Source organism: Hippichthys cyanospilos, chromosome 9 (assembly GCF_059441005.1).
Source record: "Hippichthys cyanospilos isolate Australia breed blue-spotted pipefish chromosome 9, RoL_Hcya_1.0, whole genome shotgun sequence".
Taxonomy (NCBI): Eukaryota; Metazoa; Chordata; class Actinopteri; order Syngnathiformes; family Syngnathidae; genus Hippichthys; species Hippichthys cyanospilos.
In genome coordinates, this window is record NC_142377.1 from 1,837,290 (window position 1) to 1,850,238 (window position 12,949).

The 12,949-nt window shown below is 39.4% G+C and overlaps 1 protein-coding gene across 18 annotated transcripts in view; it reads left to right on the forward strand.

The window, feature by feature from the left end:
* cadpsa (Ca2+-dependent activator protein for secretion a) overlaps window positions 1–12,949 on the forward strand; it is a 212,713-nt gene that overhangs the window by 97,683 nt on the left and 102,081 nt on the right. For 14 of the 18 annotated variants that reach the window (XR_015866670.1, XM_088424134.1, XM_088424131.1 and 11 more), the window contains 2 exons: window positions 2,325–2,448; window positions 12,259–12,327. Coding sequence is in view for 17 of the 18 variants with exons in the window: in XM_088424134.1 (XP_088280260.1) it covers window positions 2,325–2,448; window positions 12,259–12,327 (193 nt within the window). In the remaining variant the exon portion in view is untranslated. The remainder of the gene's footprint in view (window positions 1–2,324; window positions 2,449–12,258; window positions 12,328–12,949) is intronic. The other 4 variants (XM_088424136.1, XM_088424138.1, XM_088424145.1 and 1 more) reach the window with 1 other exon arrangement.

Here is a 12,949-nt window from a genome sequence, read left to right on the forward strand (position 1 = left end):
TCCAGTGCAGCTTATTCGTGACAGAAAATCATTTTTTTGCTCATATTTTGCTGCTTGGGCTTATATACCAGTGCGCGTTATAGTCTGGAAAATTCGGTATATATGCATGTGTAACTCAAAACTAAAATATCAAACAAATTACATATTAAAATAAGTGTATTCAATGTTTTAAGAGTGCACATGCAACTTTTTAGCTTGCTACATTGCTTAAACTAACCATTAACACTAAAATTGTATTGATGAACTACTGTGTAAAAATAAACATGATTATGACACAAAGAACCCAAAAACAGACTGGACGGCACATACGTTGAGCATAATATTATAATTACAAAAAGTGTACAAGCAAAAAGCAAGAGTCAAACACTCGGTCAATAAAAAGTGTCATGACAAAGTGTCCATGGAAATAAAGCTAATAAAAAAAAAATGCAGGAACCAAAACAAAGGGAGGACAGGCTCTCAGCTGAGGAATGCCGTCCGATGGATTCAACAAAGTAAAAAAAAAAACAAAACCCATATATATATATATATATATATATATATATATATATATATATATATATATATATATATATATGTATATGTATATGTATATATATATATATATATATATATATATATATATATATATATATATATATATATATATGTGTATACAGTCGGCCCCCGGCTTACGAGCACCCTGATTTACGAACAATTCGCCTTACGAGCGTGGATCAGGGAGATTTTTGTCCTCCGCTTACGAACATACCTCTCGCCTTACGAGCAATTTGACATGCCGGCCATTGAGTATGTAGAAATGTTCTAGTTAAATCGCGTCAATAAAATCAACAGTAGCGACATCATTAATCATCAGCAGATACTTGTGGCAAACGTGAACGCTATTGGTCTTACAACGTCACACTGACTGTCTCACTCACGGTGTCTAAATATATTACCATTTAAGTGTAGTGTTTGTACAGCTAAAGGGAAAAACAGCTGACATGAAATTAAATGTGCCGATTGCAGGACAAAGAATTGTCATTGATTTAAATGTGTGTTTTTTTTTTTTTAATTAATTGTCAATACATTCCAACCGTTTAAAAAAAAAGTGCGAATAATTATCAGTCAGTCACGGAGATGCGAATATGCTATTGGTCGATTAAGGTCACCCGGTCTCACTCACGGAGATGCTATTGGCCAGCGTCACACGTCAATCACAGAAATGCCGATATGCTATTGGCCGAACGCCTTTATCTAGCTTGATGGGACAAGATGGAAGGAAGAAGATAAAATTAGTGAAAAACGGAATGTTGTGAAGACTTTGCAAACTTTATCTGTTAGACATAGCTTCTAAAATTACTAGCAGCGGTAAAGAAAGAAATAAGAGGATGATGTTTTAGTATCTGCGTGATTTGCACCCTGACTGAAAGAGTTACTGTAACACTGTAAGACCAATAGCAAATCTATCGCCGTGTTAACTTAGAGCGTTGAACTCTGCCCCCCTCTGCTTGCACCCAGCTCAAGTCTCGTCGTTTCAAAGGTAAAAGCTATTTAACCACTGTATTATTATATAATTCAAGTGTACAGCAGATTATGTCACTCAATTTTAATATTTGTATACAGTGTGTCGTTTTTACCCAAGGCTTCGGCGCGCGTTGCACGCATTCACGAATTAACATGGGTTTGGATTGCCCGCTATACGAGCATTTCGAGATACGAGCGTAGCCGCTGAACGGATTAAGTTCGTAACCCGGGGGCCCACTGTATATGTAAAATTGAAATTGCCAGTCCTTCACTCTGTCAGCCAATCGTTGGTCTGTCGCTCACTGCCGTCATCCCCCGTCATCCCCCATCACACACACACACACACACACCCACACACACAGACACACATACACACACACACACACACACATACACAATAAATAAATAAACCTTTGTGATTTCATTTTAAAATAATAATAATTAAATGGAACCTCTGAAAGAATACTATTAAGCAGTAATCGCTACAGCTAGGTCTTAAAGGGGCCTATCATAAAAAGTCAATTTTTTTAGAGCTTTTAACCATGCTACAATGTTGATTTCTTACCCTAAACACCCTGAAAGTCTTATTTTTCTTCATTGATGCATTTCCAAGCAATTCCTTGCTTATTCTGTGCTCTCACACTGGCCCCGCCCAAACAGGTAAACATGACTTGAGAAAATCTATTATTGTTCTTTTTGATGTCATTATCGTTTTATTATTTTCATTACTAAACAGAAACGAATTGATACTGCCTTGATACGCATTGTTGACATTCATTAGTTAATAGAAAACTAAAGACCTATTTTTGCCCTTCAAGGTTTTAATGAAAGATGTTGTCACCCCTGTTCTGCAAGAAGAAGTCAGAGCTGTCATCCGTAAGTGTCTGGAGCAAGCCGCTCTTGTCAATTACCAGCGCCTGTCAGAGTACGCTAAACTGGAAGGTAAGCAAGTCATGCATCACTGCTAATAATGTGGTGTGTCGGTACAGTTATAAAAAGAAAATAACTTACACTGAAATAGAAACCCTTACATGATTCAGTATGATTAACTTTGACTCTTGTTATGATCAGATGAGGCTGAGAGCTGGGACTGGGAGAGATTCTGAAAAAAATGTTTCTGGATTGTTGTTCTTCTTTTTCGTTGACAAGGCTATTGAATTTGATGAGTAGTCAGTGGCGTAACTTCATGGTGATTGGCCCCAGTGCCTTTTTTTCTGTTTTGTGCTCTCAAAACCCTGCTCTTAACATATGCGTATGTGCACACACACACACTGTGCATAGCTGTGCACTCGCACAGCTATGCCAGAACTACTTGTAACTAAGTACTGTATTTTTACAATGCCTCCCATTTTACTATTTTGCTTTATATATTGAACATTAAAAATAGCAACAAAGACTCCAATATATTATATTATGTTTTACAACCCTTAATTGTTTGAATACAAGTACAGTTATTCCGCATTTTTCACGGTTACTGGGGACCAGAAAACCCTTTTGTGATAAGTAAATTTTAAGGAGTAGATTTGCCTCCTGACGTTACTTTTACACACATAAACTGTATGTATGTGTATGAAATGTGTTAGATGAAGCCTTGCCTACCTTTCCTTCACATGCCTAGTGATCTCCTTATTCTAGTACAAAGACTGAACAGGCATGTGTGTCGTTTTGGGCACAAACTTTATTTTCTTTTACAGCAAACAACACAAAGTACATCAGAGCTCTAACTCTCCCCACAGCCCCAATCACTAATCCCCGCCCATTAAGCACAACGCAAGTTTTCTTAAAGGCCCAGGCTCAGCCTGTGTTGTTATTCCCTCATGCTTCGACTCACACTCCGCTCCCTTCCTCCACATGTACGTCTCCGCACAGATCTCATACTCACAGCCACAAGTGCACCACGACTTGTAGGTCATGACGAGATGTTGCCAAAATGCTCTTGTATTTTGCCATGACTCCATTGATGTAGAAAAACGAAAAGTAGTTTTGCCAAGTTCTCTTCTTGACTTATGTGGCGGGGATGACGATTTCTGATCACCTTGAGGGACTGTAGCTTCTACAATTGAGCTAGCTGGAAGCCTACTGCTCGACTCCAGCTAAAGAAAATGGTGATGGGATGCTACACTTTCGTAAACCATCGTTTCACAATGGGAAATGTGTGAAACACTTGGGGCCTGCGGGTAGGTTCTAACAATAAAACAATATCCTTCCGTGGGCCATAGAAAACCTTCTTGCGAGCCGGGTCTGGCATCCTTTTCCCGCTGGCTATTTCCCCCTAAAAGGAACTACGACAGGAACCATGAATTCCTGGGGGGTGGGGTGTGAGGGGAGAGTCAACAGCCGCATATCTGCATTCCAGTAGTCATCATCGGACTACTTAAGTACGACCAGAAAAGGAGAACGACCCCGGATTATTGTGCCACTCTCTTCATGTGATCTCTTGTTCCTGATACCTCTATTGTTGAGCTCCTAGTTGATGTGTATTTTTTGTTGCTGTTAGATTGTTCGCTTCCGAGTTTGCTAGTTTTGTTGCTACTTCATATTAGTAATTTGACATGGTCCTCCTGCTGGCTTCGTCCTCCCCTTGGAGTTTTTGGTTAGTAATTACTTTTTTTTATGTCACTTTGAGTTGTTACTGTGCTGTGGAATTTAACTAGTGTTTTGGTTGCTGCTTTGACATGTTTTAAATATTTTGCTACTTTGACTTTGTTATGTATTTGTACCTCACAAGTTATGTTCACTTTTTGTTAATAAGTTTGTTTTCCTCCAACTCTGTCCAGTCTGTTAGGGGTCCAATAGTCATCCAACACTCATCCAAATTCACTAGCCAACCGGGAATTTGACAAACCCTGGTGCATCCGCTGCCAGTTCTGTACCATTCCTGGTCTCACTGTCTCTCTGCTTCACTATCGGTCTGCTACAATCTGAGGGCAACAAGGTCACCCTCTCAATCTTGGACAGGTTCGGTAAGATGGTCCATTTTGTTCCACTGATGAAATGCTCATCCATCAAAGAGACAGGCCAGCTTCTTCTCATCCACGCTTTCCGCCTGCATGGGCTGCCCATCAACATGTTGTCAGACCATGGTGTCAATTTCCACAAACGTCCTCCAACTTCTAGGGCCAATTTTGCAGGTTCCTCTGGTCCACTGCCAGCCTCTCCTCTGGCTATCACCCTCAGTCCAACAGGCAAACAGAACGAGTCAATCATTGAAGTGTCCGTCTGAGGTGTATGACGTCCCAACATTTGTGCTCCTCGTCTTCCCACCTTTTGTGGGCCACAATTCTCTAACCAGCTCTGCCACCGGCCTATCCCTATTCCAATGTGTTAATGGCTACTACAGGTAACCCTCTCTGTTTCCTGGGTTTGAGAATGAATCTTCCTGCCTGTCAGCTCTTGTCTTTGCCTAGCAGTGCAGGTGGACCTGGGCATGAGCACCCTCGACCTTAGAGAATGCTGGTGAGCGGTACATATGAATCAGATCTGTCCTACCGGGTGGGCCAGAAGATTTGGCCTGACACATGGAATCTCCCAAGCTTGCTCCCTGCTTCGAACTTGCTCACCCCATGTGGGTCTACCCATAGTGTACTTGTATACTCTATATACTTGACTGATACCTTGTTCAGTCAGTGTGTTGTGAAGACTTTGCAAACTTTATCTGTTAGACATGGCTTCTAAAATTGCAAGTGGCGGTAAAGGAAGAAGTAAGAGGATGATGACAATAGAAACGAAGCAGAAGATAATAAAAAATACGAAGGAGGCGCACACATAGTTAATCTTGCTAGTGAGTATGGCCGTAACCGCTCGGCAATCTTCTAAGGGCAAGACTTTTCTTGCCAGGGGACGGACCTTGGTCAACAACAAAATGGAGAGGCTTCTTCTATTATGGATTAAAGAGAAGGAAATCGCCGGTGATATGTTCTCGTTTGAGAAAAGTTCTCGTTTAAGAAAATAAATAAATTCTGCGGGTTCGTCTCTGCTCCCCTCCGCCTCCACCCAGCTCAAGTCACGTCGCCCCAAAGGTAAATGTCATTTTTCCTTTGTATATTTATGTTATTTAATTTAACTATACAATAGATTGTTACAAATTTTTAATATGTGTATAGTCGTGATGTTTTTACTTAAGGTTTTTGCTTGGTTGCACGCATTCACTAATTAACATAGGTTTGGATTGCCCGTCATACGAGCAATTCGAGTTACGAGCATAGCCGCTGAACGGATTAAGTTCGTAACACGGGGGCCCACTGTGTGTGTGTGTGTGTGTATATATATATATATATATATATATATATATATATATATATATATATATATATACACACACACACACGTGGACAAAATTGTTGGTACCCCTCAGTTAAAGAAGGAAAAACCCACAATTCTCACTGAAATCACATGAAACTTACAAAAGTAACAATAAATAAAAATTTATTGAAAATTAAATAATCAAAATCAGCCATCACTTTTGAATTGCTGATTAACATAATTATTTAAAAAAAAAAAAAAACTAATGAAACAGGCCTGGACAAAAATGATGGTACCCATAACTTAATATTTTGTTGCACAACCTTTTGAGGCAATCACTGCAATTAAGCGATTTCTGTCTTTGTCAATGAGCGTTCTGCAGCTGTCAACAGGTATTTTGGCCAACTCCTCATGAGCCAACTGCTCCAGTTGTCTCAGGTTTGATGGGTGTCTTCTCCAAATGGCATGTTTCAGCTCCTTCCACAGATGTTCAATGGGATTCAGATCTGGGCTCATGGAAGGCCACTTTAGAATAGTCCAACGCTTTTCTCTCAGCCATTCTTGGGCGTTTTTGGCTGTGTGTTTTGGATCGTTGTCCTGTTGGAAGACCCATGACCTGCGACTGAGACCAAGCTTTCTGACACTAGGCAGCACATTTCTCTCCAGAATGCGTTGATAGTCTACAGATTTCATTTTTCCTTGCACACATTCAAGACACCCTGTGCCAGATGCAGCAAAGCAGCCTCAAAACATTACTGAGCCTCCTCCATGTTTCACCGTAGGGACAGTGTTCTTTTCTTCGTATGCTTGGTTTTTGAGTCTATGAACATAGAGTTGATGTGCCTTACCAAAAAGCTCCAGTTTGGTCTCATCTGTCCAAAGGACATTCTCCCAGAAGCTTTGTGGCTTGTGAACATGCATTTTTGCAAATTCCAGTCTCGCTTTTTTATTATTTTTTTTCAGCAGTGGTGTCCTCCTTGGTCGTCTCCCATGAAGTCCACTTTGGCTCAAACATCGACGGATGGTGCGATCTGACACTGAGGTACCTTGGCCTTGGAGTTCACCTTTAATTTCTTTGGAGGTTGTTCTGGGCTCTTTGGATACAATTCGAACGATCCGTCTCTTCAATTTGTCATCAATTTTCCTCTTGCGGCCACGTCCAGAGAGGTTGGCTACTGTCCCGTGGGTCTTGAACTTCTGAATAATATGAGCCACTGTTGTCACAGGAACTTCAAGCTGTTTAGAGATGGTCTTATAGCCTTTACCTTTAAGATGTTTGTCTATAATTTTTTTTCGGATGTCCTGGGACAATTCTCTCCTTCGCTTTCTGCTGTCCATGTTCGGTATAGTACACACCTTTTCACCAAACAGCAGAGTGACGACTTGTCTCCCTTTAAATAGGCAGACTGACTGATTATGAGTTTAGAAACACCTGTGACATTAAAGGACACACCTGAGTTAATCATGTCAGTCTGGTCAAATAGTTTTCAATCTTTTATAGAGGTACCATCATTTTTGTCCAGGCCTGTTTCATTAGTTTTTTTTTTTTTAAATAATTATATTAATCAGCAATTCAAAAGTGATGGCTGATTTTGATTATTTAATTTTCAATAATTTTTTATTTATTGTTACTTTTGTAAGTTTCAAGTTATTTCAGTGAGAATTGTGGGTTTTTCCTTCTTTAACTGAGGGGTACCAACAATTTTGTCCATGTCTGTGTATATATATATATATATATATATATATATATATATATATATATATATAAATATATAAATATCCACAAGCCCAAATTACAAATAGCAGTTTAATATAAGAACACCATTTTATTTCTTTACTTTTAATTAAATATGAACAAAATAAAATAACACAAACATTAAAAATGAAGCATTAAATCAAGAAAAGGCTTGCACTCACGAAAACAAACGGCAGTCACAATCGATCAGATTTTTCAGTATCTCCTGATTTTTCTTGACCTCTTCATGCTCAAACTTTCTCTTGGCACTGAGATCTACAGTGTATCCACCCCCGTGTTACCAAAAGTACTTTAAAAGCATCGTAGTGCATCTTTACCTTCGAACTGAGATGTACAATACTGAATAACCACTGTGGTGTCCCAAGAAGTTATTAAAAGCAACATAGCGCATGCCCTGCCGTGCTTTGGTGTCTCGTTGCTGCCTTGGTTAAACATTTGAAGTTTGCAAATCCAGTGTAGCCCAAAACACCAAATCAATCCTTTGCAAACAAAAGGCATTCCCGGCAGAACTATTTGCGAGGGTTAGCTCACACCCCTGGTAGCCCAGTCAGAAAAATGGCCAAGTCAGGACAGGTTAGCTAATAGTTACGCGACGCCTCTAAGGCAATCAGGCAAAACCAACACTGCGTAACTTGGTTGTTAAGCATTGCACCGCCTTCCTGCAGTGAGCATCTACTCACGTCAACGTGAGGCCTCTAGATCAGTGTTTTTCAACCACTGTGCCGCAGCACAGGAGGGTTCCGTTGAATAAATGCAGGTGCACCATGGGAAATTATCCAACTTTTTTTTTTCTTTTTGGAAACAACCTGCTATTGTTGGCTGTGAGAGTACTGTGCTGCAGCGTAATCATGTAATAGATACTCTTCACCAATAGGTGGCAGCACAGTTCTTTGATATAAGCTCTTAAGGGGTGTTAAACAGTGTTTTTTTGATGCCTGTTGATAAAACCTTGATTAGAATGGCTTTATTGTGTTGCTATAGACTACAGAGTTTCACATTTCAAAATTTTCAGCTGGTGGTGTGCCTTTAAGAGGTTTCCCATAGAAAAAAAGTGTGCTTTTGCTCAAAAAGGCTGAAAAACACTGCTTTAGATGGCGATCTTATGACTCTGTTGGGTATTACAGCTGTCTATTAAGATATACGGGCCGCTCACATATCTATCTGCATTTTCGCAGAAGCCCGCAACTGTTGACACGAAGGCCCTACCACCTCCGGGAGCAGGCAGATTACATACAGCTTGGTGACACAAGTTAGCTGAATTCTAATTGGCTAAAAACTCCAATTTAATACTACAACACTAGAAGGAGCTTAACCATTTGACACAAAAAGAACATAATATGGAGAATAGTTTTCTAACTTAAAAAAATAATTAATATATAGATTTCGTAAAATTAATATTTAAAATGATATTGACTTCCATTATAGTTATTATAATAATTATAGCTTACCATAGTTATGTCAATGATGTCAGCTTATGTTAGGCTAGCCGAGAGGGCCTTGCTGGCCCTGACAGCCCACCACTGACGTCTCCTTACTATGTTACATTGCTGACAGCGCAAGGTTGCAATAGACGCCAATTGTAAACGCAGTAAAATATGCAGTATTGGAGGATAATGCTGTTTGTGGATACACAAAGATGTATGACATCACAAGTATGTATACCAGAAGAGAGCCAGAAAAGAGATAGCTAGGAGTAAAATAAGAATGAAGGTGGCATTATCTGGTGATTTTGTTTACTGTTGAAGAATAGTTTGTTATTTCTGAAGAAGGACTCACTCGAGGGGAGTAAGACAACAATTGCTCTTATTTTGCTGTGGTGTAGTGTAAAAGCAAATCCAAAGCAAACAACATGCAAGACTCACTCACTGTCTACATTTTGTTTCAACTCATGGCATGTCAATGTGATTGACAGGCGCCAAGGTCAGGTGATTGGAGGAATTTTCATTTTCTCCACCAATACCAGCCACGTGACATGTCTGACCCACCCTGAGCTATTCAAATTATACAATGATTATGGGTGTGTGTGTATGTGCGTTTTTTTTTTAAATCTTTTAACAGACCCCCACGCTGTTTCTGGGCCCCAGTGAACTGCACCGGCTGCACCATTGATATTTGCGCCTCTGACAAAGAACTGCGCTAATATTAGAAAAAAAAGTGTGATATATCATACAGAGTAATGTATCACTCTGTACGATATGCTATTTTTTCCCACACAACCTCTCATATATGTGTAATTAATGTTGTTTTAAGTGACAAATACCTTTTCTGTCTAATCCCTCTGACTGTGTCATACACTAGTTGCAAATGAACTGTAAGTAAAAATGCATTCAATTCTCCACTATTCTCTTTGCTGGCTTCCACCATGCCTTGGCTTCTTTTTCAGCTGAGTCCTACATTGGCTCTGTCTCTATTTGGTCATTCTAACAGCTGTATTGATGTTTCTCTCCCTTTGCCTTGCTCTCCAATAATCATACTCACACCTCCCTTCGCTTCATCTATTGGTACTGGCTACTCACTCAAGACCAAGAAACAAATTGACATGTTGATTATATCCTCCAAAAAAGCCTCCTTTCATATTACTGTGCATCTTGACATCTGAGGAAAAAAAAAAAAAAAAAACTTTTTTTTTTGTGTGATCTGCTTCAGCTCTACAACGAATGGTTAATCCAAGGCAGACTGCCCAGCCAATTTAACTAAAAAGAAATAGCACAGTTCCCGTTTAATTAGATGGTTTGAAAATAGGTTGACTATTTCATTGTCTCAAACTAACTGTGGCACAATACTGACACATTTTTTGTGTTTTGCTTTTCCCTACCTTTGGACATACAGTACTATTATCATCCCTTTGTGACTACTGAATACAGAAAAAAGAAGAGTATTTTAAGGTGTGACCGCAATCAGTTCTGTGATGGCAGTAAATTTCAATTTTGTCGACATTCAATGAACTGAAATTATTGTATTTGGACTAATTGGCCCCAGTATGCAAACTGTTATCATAAAACCTCTCTGAACTTTAAAAGCATATTTTAAATACAATTTTAATATTATTAATAACCAAAGCAGGACCAGCCTGTTAAAAATGTGTAAAAAAACAAACAAAAAAAAAACTTTAACACTCACTTCAGTGGTGACTGAAGAGGTGTAAAAAAGTTTGCACATTTTTTTTAAACTTACACAAGAATTACCATATTTCTTCGAGTACAAGTCAAGGTTTTTCCTTATTTTCAACCCCCATAATGGGAGGGGTCGACAACCACGTAACTGAAAAAAGACACATTTTTTCCACATATCTTTGTTTGAATATCATTAATTTGAATGTGAAATAAGTACTTGTCATTTACAAGGCTTTAAATGCATTTATATCCCTTTAATTCGATATAGTATGCATCGGTTTTAGAGGTTTTGTACAGACCGTCAAAATGTGCACTTTCGTGCCTACTTATTGCCTCTTTGTTGTCAACAACGAGGTTGCGTTGATTGATTCAGTTGTCTTTTTTATCCCTTGGATGTGCGTTTGAACAAGTCGGCATGGATGTCGGCAGGTTTGCGGAAGAAACAGCCAAGGGCAACCTTCCACGCTCTGATCTCACATCAGTCGTCACTTGGGTAAAGAATATCCCAAAAGATAATAAGCAAATCATCTCCAAAGACCTCAATTTCAAACAAATTGGATGGGTCCAAAGATGACTGACCTGAGCTGTGAAAGACTAAGGATGCTTGAACAATTGACTAGCAAATAGGAGAGGACATCCGTGAGTTAAATGGGAGGCGCTATTTGGTGTATCATGAAGTGATGATGATTATTAGGGCTTTTTGACAAGTTAATTTTCAGCTGTGTCAAAAAAAAGCATTGAAGCTTCAAATCATTTTATTGTTGCAAAATTAGTTTCAGGAATTGCATCTACGTGCACATGCACAATGTCCCCCATCACTCCATAATCACAACAGTATGTAATTCAACATCCATTTTCTATAGCTGCTTATCCTCACAAGGGTCGCAGGCGCCTATCTCAGCTGGCTTTGGGCAGTAGGCATGGGACACCCTGAGCTGGCTGCCAGCCAATCGCAGGGCACACAGAGACAAACAACCATTCACACGCCCAATCACACCTAAGGACAATTTAGTATGTCCAGTTCACCTGCTATGCATGTTTTTGGAATGTGGGAGGAAACCGGATTGCCTGTAGAGAACGCACGTGGGCCAGGGAGAACATGCAAACTCCACACAGTAACACAGGTGGATTTGAACCGGGTCCTTTGAACTGTGAGGCGGACGTGCTATTCATTGCGCCACCTAGCCGGCCTCTTAGTCAACATACAATGAAGAAATGCATCTAAAAGTAGTGTAATTTTGTCATTTTAATAACACACACTATGTGTTATAATTGGACAGCCATGATCTATGTAACTACTAATGTTTTTGTAAAATACACCCAAATTGAAGTAAAAACGGGGGATATGACTTACAAGAGAGATCGAGTTGTACTTGGAGAAATATGGTAAGTGTGATTACAAACAGAGTGCACAGAGGTTCCTTTAGTTAATTATCCAGTACATTGGGCACAAGCCAATAGTATTACTTGACACAACAAGATACATTATACAGAAATGTTGAATTCAACAATGCACATTGCATCTAAACTGTTTAGAATTGGCACTGAAAAAAACATTGGTCAAACCTGACTAACAATTCTGGCCATCCTCTCTGACCCGAGCCTCTCGCATGCCTCGGTATCCTCCCTCTTTCTCTGTAGGGAAAAAGAGAGAGATGTATGAGCATCCTGTCTTCTGCTTGGCGTCTCAAGTGATGGATTTAACCATTCGTGAGTACTTCCCTCAAAATCCAGCTTCATCCTTTTTCTACTGTCATTTTTTTCTTGCAACCAGCATGCACAGCCACCACAATAAGTGACCTTACAAGTGTTGTTGTTTTTAACTTGCTTAAATCGTTTGTTTCAGTCTGAAATGTTTAGTTGTCACTTCTTGAAAGCTTTCCTGCATAATCTGCCATTGGACTTGTTTTTCCTGTACTGCTCAGAAGCTCATTGTCTGTCTGCAACTTGAATGCATTTTTACTTTGCTCATGTGTATCCGCTTTCGTGTTTAAGATCATGATACACTCGACAGGACAAAAACATACTGCGGACTTTAATGATTTGGTGGTTTCTATTTGAGTAACCTTGCGTACAGTAACTTTGGCATTCGAAAAAATGCAATTTAGACAGTGTAGCTACAACATACAGTACACTATTTATGGTGGTCTCTAATTATGGTAACGGTTGATGATGGTATAATTTGCGTTTGCTGGTGTTCTCTTTTTTTTGTTTTTTGGGGGGGGTTATTGATTTTTTGTTTTTTTTACATTTATCGCTACTCTTTCATTTTATGATATGAACATTATATTTCTCTCTTCCTCCCTGAATTGTTCCCTCTTTTATCTAACTC